This window comes from Cydia amplana, chromosome 20 (genome assembly GCF_948474715.1).
Source record: "Cydia amplana chromosome 20, ilCydAmpl1.1, whole genome shotgun sequence".
NCBI lineage: Eukaryota > Metazoa > Arthropoda > Insecta > Lepidoptera > Tortricidae > Cydia > Cydia amplana.
The window spans coordinates 7,879,305-7,896,875 of record NC_086088.1 but is presented as its reverse complement, the minus strand read 5'-3'; the positions used below and the strand labels follow the sequence as shown (position 1 = coordinate 7,896,875).

At 37.2% G+C, this 17,571-nt stretch overlaps 1 protein-coding gene across 1 annotated transcript; it reads left to right on the top strand.

Moving 5' to 3' along the window:
* Nucleotides 1–742: 742 nt before the first annotated feature.
* Nucleotides 743–9,226, top strand: LOC134657658 (putative odorant receptor 85d). The gene is made up of 10 exons (XM_063513219.1): nt 743–898; nt 1,814–1,966; nt 3,221–3,403; nt 4,159–4,296; nt 4,496–4,607; nt 4,766–4,862; nt 5,443–5,544; nt 6,185–6,273; nt 8,727–8,793; nt 9,173–9,226. Exons 1-10 carry the CDS (start codon nt 829–831, stop codon nt 9,224–9,226), a joined length of 1,065 nt encoding a protein of 354 aa, XP_063369289.1. The 5' UTR covers nt 743–828.
* Nucleotides 9,227–17,571: the final 8,345 nt, after the last annotated feature.

The following is a 17,571-nucleotide window of genomic DNA, read 5'->3' as shown; positions in this document are numbered from 1 at the left end:
ACAGAAGTTAAAGCCAAAGGATCTATCTTCGGACGTGTGCGTGGATATTGTGAGTGTTGCGTGTCGGACTATTGACAATAATTAACATTATGTGTAGTGGGTGGTTTGAAAATGTGATGTCTACCCCAAACTTTATCATACACTTTTCGTCGGGTAGTTGCACAAATCTCTGTTTTGACATTTTGCTGAGACTTTAGTTGGCCGCGACCATGACCAGTGAAACCTGTGTCGAAACGTTGGTATATAAAGGTAATTGAATAAATTTCGCGTTAGACCCGTCTATAAATGTGAGTTAATAGGTGTTCAAAACGCGAAGGTTTTAAATATTATAAAATTAGAGTTTTCAACATGAAAAAGTTCTAGCAAAGTAATATGTGTGTATAAAATAAAGCGAATTTCTAAAATGACCATAGAACATCTAACTTTCGCCCCTAAGCTTGTCAAGTTTGCCGCCCTTTTCGGCTGACAAAGGACAAATTGGTGTGTTAGACTCGTTATACATTTCGTAAATAAAAATATACAAAATATTTTTTATTCTTCTTCTTCTTCGTTAAATCTTGACAGAGTGCTCGTGGCCATTATGTAGACTTTTGAGCGACTCGTTTAACGACACGTCGCTATTCCTCGCGTCTGCTTTCCGTGAGCATTTGCTTACTGTGGCCGACACACTGGCTAATTTGGTCGGTCCATCTCATTGGCGATCTTCCTCTAGCCCTGTCACCTCCCACTCTTCCTTAAATATTTGTACCTTGTAGGATATTCTGGGACATATACTACTGGCTGGAGAACCTCAACCTGTGGCTGGCGGCCTTCCTGGAGCTCATATACATGGTGGTGCGGAGCACCGAGTACGTCGAGATATTCCTGTCCATGCCGTGCCTGTGTAACCTGCTTTTAGGTATAATATCAATACTCTCAACTAATCATTATTGGAACTGTCTTTGAAATTAAGTAGAGCATCTGAATCGGTTCTGGCAACTTTAAGACAGTTTCATTCCTTATTAAACGTCCCGTTTTATAGTTTTTCGTAAATAACTCGTAAACGACGGGCCCATTCGGGTTCTATACATAATAAGTGATTTACATAAAATGTTCGACAAAAAAAATATTAAAGGGGGAAAGTTTATGATGTATAAGCAATTATACACATAATTATTGGGAAGTAAGTGCAGGAGATGGTGCTTGGCACGCTTATTCATTGGTTCATTCTTAAGTTGATCTAATGCCCTAGCCACGAGATCAGTTGATCTGGGGTAGTCACTTTTTGGGGGGTAGCCACGAGTTCGTGGCTACCCCCCAAAAAGGGAGCGGGGAAAGGCAGTTCCGGCGGTCCAGTTTGCACTCTGTTTCTACGTACTTATGGCTGTCAGATCATATTTGCTATCATTTACGTATAAATCAGAGACGAGAACTTCATTAAAAATAATTGTTGTACCTTTTCGTAGACAAAATTGATTTTTGCACAAAAATATAAAATAGTATAGGTCATTTTTTGTCAGTATTTAGCCCATCACAATCATAATTTGGCGATTTGCACTGAACTGACCATTCTTTTTAATTTACATTTTGTTCTACTAACGAAATCAACATTCTCAGAGGGGAGACACGCCTAGTACAAGACATAAGCCATCATCACATCATCATCATCACAATTTTAAGAGCCTGATGGCTCTTGTCGGTGGAGTAATCGCCATTCTGTTCTTCTCTCTGCCACTGTTTTGAGCTCCTGATACGTCACTACGTTGATCTTCTCTTTGGCTTGGTCCAAAAAACGCACGTTCCAAAAAAGCCATCATTTGCATTTTTATTTTAGCAATATTCAAGTCGTACAAAATGGTGGTCTACCGGCCAGTGTTCAACAACCTTGTGTGGGAGCTCAGATCTATGTGGCCTCAGGGAACAGTCACCGAAGAAGAGGGCATTATAGTAAGCAGGACACTGCGGAGTCTCAACATGGTCGTTAAAGGTTAACACCCTTTTAACTTTGTATCTACTTAGCTGAAACGTCTGCGAACGATGCTATCAAGCTTAGAAATAAATTAAAATCGTTCGCAGACGTTTCTGCTAGATACAAAATTAATTTATAGTATGGGATAGCTCACTGGTGAATTTCCAATACCTATGTTAAATAGGTATATTAAGAAATGGCCGATTTTGAATTTTGATCGCTCGATTTCGTCACTCGGTTTCGAATCGGTGGAAAACGGCGAAATGCTGATTTTTGAAATACGAGCGGTAGAAATTGGGAATCTAGTGGTATTGACCACTCGTTTTCAATTATATTACTAGAATTTACATGCCTAGTAGTGGAGATATTACTGAACGAAATACACGAAATCGAGCGGTCGAATTCCAAAAATCGGCCCCCTGGTCCTCACGTATTTTAAGTCGAAAAACGCTCGACATGTTTCACTCCGTACCGAGGAGTGTCATCAGGAGCTTGCGTTGACGGTGACGGGCGGCGCCGGTCCGGTGAGTGACCCGTTCTTAATATATTTAATATGTCTATGTCTCACGGAACTTTTGTTATTAAAATTTCCAATATGAAATTGGAACTCTGGTAGCCGTTTAAGAAGTGTATGACTCTTACAGTAGATGTCGCTAGAGCCTCCTAAGGCTCATGTATGGTGGAAATATTCGCTGTATTGGGTACGGTCACAGAATAACAGAATATCTAATAGTACTACGGTACTAATAGTATCTAATAGTACTACGGTCTTGGTAGCTCAGATAGCAGAGTACTGTACTAGTGATCAAGTCGTGGATTCAAGACCCATCCAAGACAGTGAATTTTTCCACTTTTAATTTGTTGAACCTTTATCCATAAAACTTATTTGAAAACAACGCGATGAAGACCATAACTCTCGGTGCTGATGAATCAACAAAAAAAAATAGTTTTGGGAATAGATAAGAGCTTCTACTTGGGCAGTCCATCGTAAACCGAAAAGAAATTGTGTGAAAAAATGTACCTAGAACATTTAGGATGTTTTTCAACTCATAGCCATGATTGCATTTAACAGGACGAAAGGAAAATGCCGATGTCAAGCATTTTGGCTGATGCTAATATTTTGTTACTTTTTACATTGTGCCTAGGCCATGTTTAAAAAATAAGATAAAAGTATTCTTCGATCCTTCTTAAGTCGTCTTCGAGTAACAATATCTACCGAGCGCGTCGGTGGATATCCCGTCCTTCCACCATGCCAACCACAAATTCTTTCAGGCTACTATTGGTGCAACATCCTCCTAGTGTTGATCTTCCTGTCTCCCTCCTTCGTGGCCCTGGGATATCGAGCTGCAGGACACGACACATCTCTCATCCTGCCGTACTGGTACTGGTACCCCTTCGATCCTTACGAAGGCGGTGCGGGGTATGCGTTTGCTTTGGCCTTTGAGGATTTCCATGGTGAGATATTTTTGTTAAATATGTTTAAAAGATTATTACTTATACCAATATTACCTACTTTACTATTAGGGTTCCGTAACTTCCGTGCCCAAAGGGTAAAAACAAGACCCAATTACTAAGACTCCGCTGTCCGTTCGTTCGTCCGTCTGTCTGTCACCAGGCTGTATCTCGTGAACCGTGACTAGACTAGACAGTTGAAATTTTCACAGATGATGTATTTCTGTTGCGGCTATAGATAGATAGATAGATTCATTTATTGGTACTGATCATGCACTGATGTCAACATGGGTTCATATTTACAATGGGATTCAAGTGCTTCAAGTTTCAAAATTTAAGTTCTTTTAACTTCCAAAAACGATAAAAGTAAGGGTACCATTCGATTCCTTACATTTAATCCAAAAAAATATTGTATAGCAACTATATACATAAACGCAATATTTCACGGACAAAAACTCAATTTTCTTATTTTGTTAATTTTGTCTATACTTCAAGATGGGATTTCAGCATAGATGTATTATACGCAATTTTCTTGTTTTGTCCATACTACAAGATGGGATCTCAGTGACCTTGACGTAACGTTCACTTGTCATTATTGTGAGGGGCGTTTCGCGAGCGAAGTACGACTGTCGGACTTTGACTATCATTTCTGACTTGTATTGCTTTAATGCAATGGGTCCCATAAAAACATTTGATCCTAAAAACAAACCTGATCGATTGATACCATAAATGAAAATTAGTCATGTACCCTATTGCAGGTTGTAGTGCCATTGGCTTCATGGTAATGGGAGACTTGCTGTTCTGCATTTTCTTGAGCCACATTTCGATCCAGTTCGATCTGCTTGCAATTCGTATACAGAAACTCGTACCGAAGGTTGAACCTAAACATCACTTGAGTAAGTTACTTATTACAAAAAACAACTTTCAATAATCCGTTTCAAAAATTGTCTCTGTTTTGTAGACACATTTTAGAAATTTAGACTAAATATTTGGCTATAGAACTTTACTATTGGCAATTTGTATAACCGGAAAACAGACAGGTCGTGATTAAATTATTCGGTGCTAATACCTAACTATACCAAAGTTTTGTTACAGGTGCATTTACCACTGAGCAAATGCGCAGTGAAAACTGTGATACCCCGGAATGGGAGAAAAATCTTCTAAAAGAGTTGGCCGCCATCATTGAGAGACATCAGGCCCTGATTAGGTATACATGAATGCCTGTGGTTGCCCTTTGCCGATTTCGATAACTAAGCAAATACATATATCGTCTAAATCCAGTCTCAAATTACTTCTTTAACTTTTAGCCACTTAGGTTTATTATATTACTACTTTTAAATTGCTCTCTTGTACATAATATCGTAGACTTACGGGTGACGTGGAAGAAATGTTCAGCGGAGCCCTGCTCCTCAACTTCCTCAACAGCTCCATGATCTTCTGTTTCTGTGGGTTCTGTTCCGTCGTAAGTAACACCTGCCTAAGCTTTTGAAGAAATCTTAAATAGTGAGAAATTGTATAATGGGAGGAGGAGAATATAATACCTACTTATGAGTAAAGTCAACCAGCACAATGCTCATAGGTTAAACTTTGAGTCTTTGACATTAAGACGAAAGGGGACGACGTCACGTGATCGCTTTGCTTCGCTTTCCCCAGTTTCCTCTCTGGATATTAACATGAGTAATATACAATCAATCGTGTAAAAATATTTTCCATAATGGCAATATGCAGGAAGGAAAATGATGACTATACTATCATCCTCTTAAAGTCGAAATATGTATACCCCCTCTACTGCCAATTCACTTTAGGTACTTTATTTTAATTGCCACCATTAACATACAGCAACGATTATATCAGGCCCCGTAGCCAACATGCCAATCGCTAACGCACCGTAGCGAACGAAACGCAACAGTCACTGTCACACTAATATGGAAGAGTGATAGAGAGACACAAAGCGATTCGATGGCGAAGCGATAGCGATCGTCACCTTGGCTAGGCCGCCTGGATCTACTTCTAAAATTACAATTAAGATTTTAATTTTACAGATAGTAGAAAAATGGAACGAGTTTAGCTACAAATCGTTTCTCATCACAGCGCTCGCGCAGACCTACCTCCTGTGCGCTCATGGACAGAAAATAATCGACTCTGTAATAAGTTTTACTTATAATCTATTCGAATTACTAACATTAAGCTAGCCGCTACCGTAACCGATACCAAATTGTACTGTTAGTGCTTGAAAGTGGAGACATATTTAGGCTCTCCGGAATATGTCGCGCGAGTTGTAATGTATTGCTCATAGATATAGTCCATAATCCGTTGGATGTTCACGATGGCTCGAAATATGACTCTTATTTTGCTAGGACCTATTATCTTATCTTTTTTATCTTTTAATGGGCTACAAGATCAATAAGCAATTTAGTAAGCATAATAGCAGTTATTCTTTTATTAGGGTTCCGTACCCGAAGGCAAACGGGACTAAGACTCGTCTGTCCGTCTGTCTGTCTGTCACCAGGCTGTATCTCATGAACCGTGAGAGATGATGCATATCTGTTGCCGCTATAACAACAAATACTAAAAACAGAATAGAATAAATATTGAAGTGGGGCTCCCATACAACAAACGTGTTTTTTTTGCTGTTTTTTGCGTAATGGTCGGAACTCTTCGTGCGCGAGTTCGACTCGCAATTGGCCGGTTTTTATTTTATTTTTATACACCGTGAGCTTGTTATGATTGACCAAATTGAAACATAAGTAGGTACGTAATATGAAAAATGTCGCCCCTTTGCAGAGTAGAGGAATAAACGTAGCACTGTACAACTGCCTCTGGTACAACGCGTCTAAGAAAGTCAAGAGTTCGGTCCTTATTGCGATGCACAGGTAACGAAATAAATTGAATATTTTTAATCGAGATGTCTAATAGTAATAGATACTTTGTATTGTGCGTTAGTAGGTCGATTCACGAAATGCTTGAAGCATTTAGTAACCGGAGACGCCTTGTCTTGTTCTGTACAAAACAGTCTGCCCAGACTGTTTTTGCGGGGGAGGCGACTCCGGTTTAGATATGAGCGCCGCGCCGGCGCGCCGCCGCCGCCGACAAAATTTTCGCGCCGCCGCCGCCGACGCTGCGCTATCGGCGTGGCATCGGCGTGACCTTGGTAGTTACTACTACTTTCAGAATCAGATAATATATTTTTAATCGAGTTTAGATCATTAACGGCGCCACTTCGAATAGTTTATAGGCATTCAAAAGGTATTTAAGGCCCATATAATTCAAAAATATCGAAGGCAAATGCAAACTTATCTGTCTAGGAATCGCGCTACTACTCTTGGGGAAACGAAATTATTTAATATCAATTTTAACGTCTTTTAAAAGGTATAAAATGGGGTTAATTTTGAGATATTAAGCGTTTCCACGTCCAAATGTCCGGCCGTTGGCTTCACATGGAAGGGCGTCGGAATCGGGTGTCAATTAAACTTGGCCACTGTTCAAATTTCAAGCTTTGCTCTCTCGCAGCTCAATCTTTGGCCTTGCATCGCTCGCATGGAATTAAGCCGCTATCTGAACCTGCAAGTTTTTGACCGTGTTTGGAGCTCAACTTTCGGCCTGTTTTAAAACGCTTGAGCATTGGTCCTTATCCGATCTTAGCTCCATTGCAGCTCGGCCTTTGGCGTCGCACGAATGTGCCCGCAGGAAAGCTCCAGATCTTTAACACTGTGGCTTCAGTCTTTATCGGCCTGCGCCCTCGCTCTGCTCTCTTGCAGCACGGCCTCGCACAGAAGCGCGCCGCAATCGGCGCTCCAGGCGTTCGGCCGTCAGCCAAGCTTACACTTGGCGTTAGATTCTTAGCTGTATGCTTACCTGCAGTTTATCCTCTGGCCTCGCATTGGGAATCGTCGAAATCAAGTCTTCGGTGTTACTTGGAGTTCGGCGTTGGGCCTCACTTTTTGACATAAATCGGTTTTATTGAATCGATATTGGTTAATGACGGAGCTCGATTTTCTTTGGACTGTCGACAAGACGTTTCCCTGATACAGTCAATCCGCAATTTTTAACTTAGCACAAAAAATAAGGGCCGCGCTAAGATCTTCCGGCCAGAGCCTCGCCAAGATTAAGACCGCCTCTGATGCCGCGCGATACCGCTTATCAACAGTTTATACGATATCAATTTTTTTCGTACCATTATTCAATAAATTATCCTTGAAAATAAAAAATGCATTTATTTCATAACTTTCTTACAGCAAAAAACATGTTTTTTCGGTAAAATTTTGGTTTGACTTCTTTTTTCATTAATCGAAGGTGTTTCAAGGCCACGCCGCCGATTCGCCGCCGCCGCCGACCAATTTTGACCGGCGCGCCGCCGCCGGCTAAATGCCTATCGGCGCTCATATCTACTCCGGTTATTACGAATAAATATGGAATGAATGAAACGAATTATATCTATCATTGTGTGACTGACACCTGTATATGCCAGCTATCTATATACAGCCAGAGTCACCATTTTAATCGTTTGTCTGTTACACACATCTAGATAGGTATTTCCATTCACTCATTCATTATATTTGTGACGGCTTTCTTGATTCGACCTGTAGGTATATATTATATATTATATTATAGCCTCATTTATTCCTTAATACATTATCATAACAATTCGTAGATAATTTCACGTGCAAAATGAGTCTAGATTTGCAATTTCACAATTCATTTTGACATTAAGTAAATTAAATATTTATCTAATCTAATTCATTAATACTTTTGTTTTTTTTAATATTATTATTCAATATGTCATGCAGTTTAATTAAATTATTTATGTAGAATTCGAGATTGAATTAATAAGGACATCTCTTCGAGTGAAGGCCTCCTCCATATTATTCCATACATCTCTATCGTTAGCTTTGGTCATCCAGTCTTTGCCAGCTACTCTGTTTATTTCATCTATCCATCTCTGCCTTGGCACAGAATAAATAATAGTACTAGGTACAGAAGACTCACTCTCTAACAAAACGCGTCTGTTACGATCAGCACAGATATGGCCGCTAGGTGGCGACAGCGCCACGCTCGGCTTATGGCTTTCCCCAAAATTGGAGCGGAACGGATGTACTTTTAGCTACCTGTAGCAAAGCGACGAAATCGCGGAGTGACTTTGTATGTCCATTTCCGTCTGCCTTGGTCTCGACTATACCTGTAGGTATAGTCGAGATAATATCAGCCGAACTTTTTTCACTCCCTCCAACCCCAGGCATGTCAATTTCAATTTGGATTGTTGTTATTTCGTGGTTTAGGTACTTAGTTACTTACTTAGTTTTTTATTTATTCTATTCTTATTTTACAGGTCCCAAAAAGAAATCCATGTCACGACCTACGGATTCTCCGTCATCAATATGGCGAGCTACGCCACGGTCAGTATTCAGAATAATCTAACAAGTACAGTCGCCATCAGATATAGGTATCTGAGCGGCCAAGGTGTTCACAATATCTGAACACGAACTCTAACGCCTTGATAATAGAGGCGTGGTCAGATATTTGTGAGCACCTTGGCCGCTCCGATATTACAAGTAGGTACATCCGTTCCACACCAATTTTGGTGGCAAGCCATGAGCCGCGCGTGGCGCTGTCGCCACCTAGCGGCCATATCTGTCCTGATCGAAACAGACGCGTTTTGTTAGAGAGTGAGTCTTCTGTACCTAGTACTATTATTTATTCTGTGGCTGAAGTAATTAATGCTGATGTTGATAGATAAAAAGATGAACATGAATAACAACATTTTCTTTGTTTCAGATTCTCAAGACGGCCTGGTCATATTTGTCGCTTCTTTTAAATGTTTATAAATAATTAAACATGTTTCATTATATATAATACTTACTCTGTTTGCAAATTATTCGATCTAAAAACGTGTGTCTTATGAAATGTTAAATTTTAACTCAAACAATGGTTTGCTTGCGACCCTATCCTACAATGATACTGAAGATATAAGTCCAGGCATCGGAGTTTTTGTCGCATGGTAAGACTAATAGCAAGCTATGGAGTCGACATTTGCCATCAATGTAAACTCTTATTCATACTCATACTCATTTATTTAATTTATCTTAAAATGCCTTTAGAGCGGTCGGTTGTGTATATTATCTTAGTCGAATTATATAAAAAAATATTTTTCTATTACATTATGAATTCATAACTTCAACTATTTTAACATACAACTATACAAACTACATCGCTGCGAAAGACCTAATGTCATGTAGGTACTGATCGCTGATAAAATTGATTAGTATGTGTCATGTGTCAATCACTGGTGATTGCAAACGTAGTAGTTATTTATATCTGTATGTGGTAAATACGTTGAGGAATATTCCATAATTAATTATTATGCCTAACCCAGAAATAGCTGCAATTTTGGCATGGATAGAGCCATAAAACGATTTACAATATGACTATGAAAAATCTGCTATAGTGTGCTTGAGTTGTGAAGCACAACTCGCCCAATTGAAACATACATTTATTGCAACAAATGAGGTTTAATAAATTAAACTTATATACGTAGTAACTATTTAGTAATCTGTTCTCATATTAAATAAAATTAATCATGAGTATGAGTATGAATAAGAGTTTACATTTATGGCAAATGTCGACTCCATAGCTTGCTATTAGTCTTACCATGCGACAAAATCTCCGATGCTTGGATATAACACGTTCTTATTTTTTAGGTATGTCGTTAAATAGTGAAGACTCGCTCGCTTCGCTCTCTCTCTCTCTCTCTCTCTCTCTCTCTCTCTCATACACACTTACACACAAGCGCAGCTCTCACACCATATCACCCACATAATTTTTAAGTTGCCAAGATACAGGCTCAGCCTAGTTTGGGGCTTACCAGACACCTCTTGTGCATGTATTGTGTTCTTAATTATTATCAATAAAATTCTATTCTATTCAATTATGGTTTCATTTCATTTTTAAAGATCTTTTCCCACTACGTACAATAAGACTAAAACACAAACTTGTTTTCTCGACCCACTAAAATAGTATTTTCACAGGTAAATCTACATCCACCAGTTTTGGAACATTCAATACATACCTAGATCTATTTTATTTTGGAGCGGCCTATTAAGTATATGCCCTCTTCTTAACCTTTTAACCGCCAGCAATTTTTGATCGAGCGTGCTCGTGTCGCCACTCGCCACCGACAGTAATTGTACCACGCAGAGTAAGGTTGACAAAGTTACGGGAGTTATAAATGTGCTGTAAAAACCAAATCAGATCTTTGTCTATTTATCAGACTGTGGCGAAATGAGCCGGATATGTAATGTCTTATATATCAGACTCTGGCGGTTAAAGGGTTAATAAAACTTTTCTTATCCAAGTTTTTTGTTCAGCCGTATTTACTGGCTGAGCATCATTACATATTAACTGGAAGAGGGGAAAAATAATCCTTTCCTTGAATATTGAAAGTATAAAAATAAATACGACACTAAAGTTTTTTTTAAATAAATAAATACATTGAGTTAATTAAACTAACACGCTTTTTACTCGTAATTTAAGCTGAAACGGAAATAAGTCGCGTGAATTTTAAATAACGCTACCAAAAAAAATGTTATAAGGTTTTTAAGGTAACTATATTAAGTACGCCCATACCTAAAACCTTACTATTTATGAACGCACTGAATCGTAGTACTGAGTAGATTAACTGAAAGAAAACCTCATTCAAATTCAAATTCAAAAATATTTATTACTCATAATATTACAATGTATGAATGTATACAGTTCCTGTAAGGAGTGTAAGGGCACCTCAATTTATTTTTAAATACATTATGCTTAAAATTAATCTTATTAAGTACTTAATTAATTAATTATTTACTTACCTAATTATAATCGCCACTATAGTAACTCTTCAGGGAATGCCTGAGAAGATTGTGCTTTTTTGCTCTATCAGCGGCTATTGCCCTCGCAATAAGCTCTCTACTTATAGAGTTCCGTAAAACCTCCCAACTATGCTCCAAAGCTCCCAACTATGCTCCAAAATTAACTGTAATTTTTTCGTTCAGGTGTGTCTTTTACTGTATTTTTTGTAGTGGGGAATCAATAAACGCTGAACCGATTTGGATGAAATCTATGTCTACATCTTTGATTTAGTTGAAAATGATACTAAACTTGACTTATAACCTGAACTTAAAGAATTATTCACCTCAGACGTCGCAGACGCTTATACTAGTTTTTATCGTTAACTGTACTTTTTTTCCACAGTCAACTAATACTCAACGAGACAATTCTAACAACCCTAAACACAATTACGTTGCTTTATTTTATCACCGAGTTCCTATGGCCACCTCCTGTCTCCATCATCAGATCAGCTCGATGGTACCATAATATTGCATTGTCATCCGACTTACATATTGATGCAAAATTTCAGCTTCATTGGAAGTTGGGAAGTGGGTCAAAAAAATATTGACAAATTTACATAGGTACATTGCAAGTTATAGTCCGTCAACCAAATCTTGTCAGTAGCAATGTAAAGCAAACTAAAGTAGGGCAACACTCAAAGAGCAGTATTGCGCTAAGAAAAGCAGCAATGTACATCGAACCAACAGTTTTTTTTTCCGCTGAGCGCGCCCTGCGTACGTCAATTCAAATTGTCACTCGCGGTTTATTGAAAAAAATTGAAACATGGACGGACAATTTAAAAGCGATGTTAAAACAATGTTAATCAAAATGATGAACAAATTTGAAGATATCAAAAACAACTCCCTAACGTAGTGCTTATAATTATTCTCTTTGTTCCCTATCTATATCTTCTAAGTTTACTAAAATAAAATCATATCAAAATGCAGATAATTAGATAGTGCATATATTTGTTATTTACAATATAATATGCCACTTGTTAATGTAAATTAGTGTACTGTTCTGGATGAATATGACATACCTGTGTATTTTTTCTGATTGGTATATATTGTACAATATACATATTAAAAATAAAACAACTGATATTTGGGTGTTTATTTAATTTAAAGGTAAATAAGATAAGGGTCGCTTTTCGACTTGGTTGCGTTGTACACGTACATAAACCACCATAGGTAAGTATTATCTGAAAAGATACTACCTACTACAAACGCCTTATATTGGGCAAGATTTAATCCTGCAACAAACATGTATGGATTAGGTAGATATTGCGAAAGAACGGCGATATAATCAAGGCTCTTAATACTGTTTAAAAGGTTTACCTTTGTAAATACTCACAACTGATTGCTGAAAATATTAGACATGTGGGCCTATGGACGGTTTCCAGGACACAATTTATGGTCTTGTTGGATAGATTTAGGCATACGTTTTAATTTTATTTATGCCTTTTAACCCTAAAACAAAAAAACTGAACATAATCTTAAAAGTTCGAAAGAGTTCTTCCAATACTTGTCATAACCTCAATTTTTAGTAATGTTTACCATCAACGAGCATGATTGTACATTGTAGGCCCCTTAGCTTTGCTTATTCTTATTTAATGTATTGGTATTTAATGGTGACAGCAGAAATATCTCTTGAAACAGAAACGATTCAGAATGAAAACCAAATGAAAACAAATAAGGTGACGGCTATCATTCACGATCCACATTCCATAGATAAAACACAGATGACACGCGTTTTGGAATTATTTGAACACAGTGTTGCTAACCCGCGATTTTTCAAATTTGCCGCCTTTTACTACTGACAAGATTTGGTTGACGGACTTTAGAGTCTGTGCGGAAAGAGAAGAGTCGTGGCAGAAACGGGAACTAACATTTTCAATTTTATATGGCAATCAAACCTTTGACACCTGTCTTGTAAAAAGTAAACAAACTTCTGTCATTGTATATTTTTATTAACAAAAACCGCAAGTTTTATGTATAAAATATTTTCAAAACACGATAGAACCGTACATAAAACCACAGGGAAAATTATATTTACCATTGTTCGGTTTTGTCAGCGCGAAGAAAACGGCTAAGCTAAAAGCCGACTATCGACTTACAAAAAGTCGCGGAACGTGTTTCCGCTATTGACGGGTATTGATGTTGTATTTAATATTAAATAATTACCTATTTAATAGGTCCCCTAAGTAACTTGTCTCCGGTACATAATCGGTATGTATATTCATTCAAAATATATTTATTTTCATAAAAATGCAGGTCATTCATGATCTTTAAAATAACTGACAAATATTCTTGATACTTGCTATTTTATGCATATTTATATGTTTCTTTTTCAGGATAGAGTAAAAGTACCTACGGTATTTTGAATAAAAGACCGCTACGTAGGTGATATGCAAGAATTTGTAATCTACGTGCCGGATTCAAGCACATCCAATTCATATGAAGATAGTTCTATGAGTCTCCCTGGTTGTTCTGAAGCTAGCTCAAACATAAGTGACACTAAATATTTTAATTCAGACTTCTAATAAAGAATAAAACATTTTCTAATAAAATCTTTCTTTATTTGTAAGTTCGTTTACTAGGTTCTGTTAGTTACGAAATTATATTTCATATTTAGCAGTGACTTTTCGGCGAAGTAAAATATCGTGAGATGAGAGAACCGGACATATCACAATAAGGCCTACCTACTTATGCACTATTTTTATATCCCAGATAGTAAAATTACAGTTCTATTGTCCAATTTCTACCCGATCTACCCGGTTTTGTATTAAAATAACTGTTGCACTGCACAGATTAGGCAGTACATAAATGAGATTCTATCTTGTTTGGTACTAAAATGACAGTAGTATTGGGCAGATTCTTAACTAGTTTTAGTAGTTTTGTCAATCGCACTGTCACTTTAGTATCTGAGACATTAAAACAAGTTTTTATTTTTTTAAAGAGGGTAGAAGAAAACTAGTGCCCGCGTTAATTCAGAGGATTGAGTTGACGAGCCGAAACTACCACCAGGCTCCCTTTAGTAAGCCGTGGCAAAAAACCGGAACAAAGGGATTCAAGCATCATGACCTTTAGTGTCGTACTATAATCACGTGACCAGTGTTGTCAGCATAGCAAAAACCATAAAATAGCACTGGCGCGCCCTCAAATCCCACGACTCTTCTCTTTCCGCACAGACTCTAAATAAAAGCTTGTAAAAAGTGGCAACACTGTCCAGTGTCGTCCCGTTTTTCTTAGATTGATTTGAAGGGGATTCACAGTATTGCCACATTTTAATTTCTACTCTTTTTGCTAGACTGTAGTTATACTTGGTCAAGCAGATCTTGTCAGTAGAAAAAGGCGGCAAATTTTAAAAATGTAGGCGCAAAGGGATATCGTCCCATAGAAAATTTGAATTTCGCGCCTTTTTCTACTGACAACATTTGCTTGACCATCAATAGTTTTTATTTTAATTCAACCTCTACCTTTTCAAGTCCCAAAAAGAAATCCACGTGACGACCTACGGCTTCTCCGTCATCAACATGGCGAGCTACGCCACGGTGAGGCAGGATTACTTCCTAGCAATCTAGCGAGTCCTTACCATTATATTCTTTGACGACCGGTCTGGCCTAATGGGTGACCCTGCCTGTGAAGCCCCGGTCCTGGGTTCGAATCCCGGTAAGGGCATTTATTTGTGTGATGAGCACAGATATTTGTTCCTGAGTCATGGTTGTTTTCTATATATTTAAGTATTTGTATATTATATATATCGTTGTCTGAGTACCCACAACACAAGCCTTCTTGCATGAGCTTACTGTGGGGCTTAGTCAATTTTTGTAAAAATGTCCTATAATATTTATTTATTTGTTTTATATTCTTTGGTACTTATGTAAGCTGCACTAATGCACAGAGATGAAAGATAAGCCAGTTGTGGCCACTGGCCCGGTTTTGTCCATTTATTGTCTAAACTTAATATTAAAATAAATTTACTCGTTATATGTAGGTATTTTTCGGTATTAAAACCTGCGATTTAGTTTATTGATCTTCTAGATAAAACAATGACTATATGAAAAGATGTGACCTTTCGATTTAGATTTGTACTAAAAGCACGAGTTTTATATAAATACTTAATAAAGAAACAACGAGAAAAATGTGTTTGAATAAATATACATATGCATAATCCACTTCACGTATATCAATACAAACTCAATACGTTACTATTATAGTGCTCTATATCTTTATTATAATTTCAACTGGCCAAAAAGGGTGCTAAAGTGACCAACACCGGGGCATTTGCACAATAAAAGCACGACCATCAACTTTAGGTACCTACTTACCTACTTTAGTTCAAAATGTCCGAGTGGAGCAACTCTAACAACAAACGTGCAAGAATTCTCGAATCATTTGATAATAGAATCAATAGTTTCAGTTGGACCTCGCAGCTAGCAAATACGCTCTCGTTGTACAAATACATATAGTTTGTCAAAGGACTGTCTCATTTCAAACATAGACAGAGAGAATCATACTATCTTTGTCTTACGCTAGTACTAGCACCCAAAAGAAAAGGATGAGTATAGTTTTTTTTGTTCTTATTTACTGACCAACTATAGTTATACAACTTGAGATTCGCTTTGCCGAGAAATAGTCGGCATTTCGGTATTTGCTGTAGGTACTTACTGCCTCAGGGATTTAGAACAAAACAAATATTGTACCTATACTGGGTGGAAGGGAACGAGGGACTTTTCTGAAAACATGTTTAATTTACTATTTACATATTAAGTTTTTTTTGTTGAGTTGTAGGTAGTAGGTATGTCTGTAAAACTTGTAACTTATATCTGTATTTGATTTTATTTTGACATGCATCGGCAGCGCGCTTAATTTTTTGTGGACATATAATATAAGTAGGCACAGCGACCTTGTCAGTAGAAAAGGCGGCAAATTTAAAAAAATGTAGGCACGAAGGAGTGAACTTCCCATAGAAAATTTAAATTTCGCGCCTTTTTCTACTGACAAGGTGCTTTTCAGTATAATATTTATTTATGTAGGTTTTAATTTTTATGGGGACGTGAAACGCTTCAAGTTGTGCTGATGGTAATATAGATGGTCAAACCAATTTGCCAGTAAATAAGAACCAAAAAAACTATACTCATCCTTTTCTTTTGGGTGCTATATAGTACTAGTGTAAGATAAGTCAAGCAAATCTTGTCAGTAACAAAAGGAGCGATATTCAAATTTTTTATGACACGATATCCCTTCGCGCTAACATTTTTCAAATTTGCCGCCTTTTTCTACTGACAAGATCTGCTTGACCAGCTATAGTATGATTATCTCTGTCTATGTTTGAAATGAGACAGTCCTTTGACAAACTATAGATATTAAATACACGCACATGAATAATAATATTTTCTTTCTTTCAGATACTCAAGACGGCCATATTTGTCGCTTCTTTTAAATGTTTATAAATAATCATTTATAAAATAATAAATGAGCAGGCATGTTTCATTTAATTTTTAAAGATCTTTCCCACTAAGTAGGCACATTAAAACCCGATGTCACCCCCAGTAAAAACTTAACTGGTAAATCTACATCCACCACCAGTTTTGGAACATTCGATACATAGATAAATTTTATTTTAAGGAGCGGCCTACGAGTATGTATATCATAATTATGTAAAATCATTACACATACTTAACTGGAGGGGGAGAATAAATCCTTTCCTTGAATATTGAAAGTACTAAAATAAATACCTAAGACACTAAAGTTTTAAAATTTAAAATAAATAATTATATTGAGTTAAGTAAACTAATATATACGCTTTTTACTCGTAATAATTCAAGCAGAAACAGGATTTAATCGCTTGAATTTTAAATAACGCTACCAAAACATATTTCTAAATAAGGTTTTCAAGGTAACTTTATTAATCACCGGCATAGAAACCTAAAACATTAATTATAAATATCAAAGGAAGAATTTAATCTAATATGTCGCTGAACTGTTCCAATATCTCTTCAAATAATACCTAAAACATTAATATGAACGCACTGAATCGTTAGTAGATTAACTGAAACCTCATTATTTAATTTACCTAATATAATCGCCACTGTAGTAACTCTTCAGGGAATGCCGGAGAAGATTGTAATCTTTGGCTCTATCAGCGGCTGTTGCCCTCGCAACAAAGCTCTATACTTGTAGAGTTTCCAAACTTGTTATCACCAGTTTACAGTTTAAATTTGTTAAGGGGTTATTACGTCTATCCATTTTCAGAACTATTTTCCTTTGAGAGCGATAAAGAAAGGTGCCTAATATGTTTTT

Excerpts from the sequence above, each read along its gene's own strand:
- LOC134657658 (XM_063513219.1), top strand. The coding sequence starts at position 829 with ATGGTGGTGCGGAGCACCGAGTACGTCGAGATATTCCTGTCCATGCCG. Across the intron at positions 899-1,813 it reads CCTGTGTAACCTGCTTTTAG|CAATATTCAAGTCGTACAAA; the intron begins GTATAATATCAA and ends TTTTTATTTTAG. Across the intron at positions 4,297-4,495 it reads TGAACCTAAACATCACTTGA|GTGCATTTACCACTGAGCAA; the intron begins GTAAGTTACTTA and ends GTTTTGTTACAG.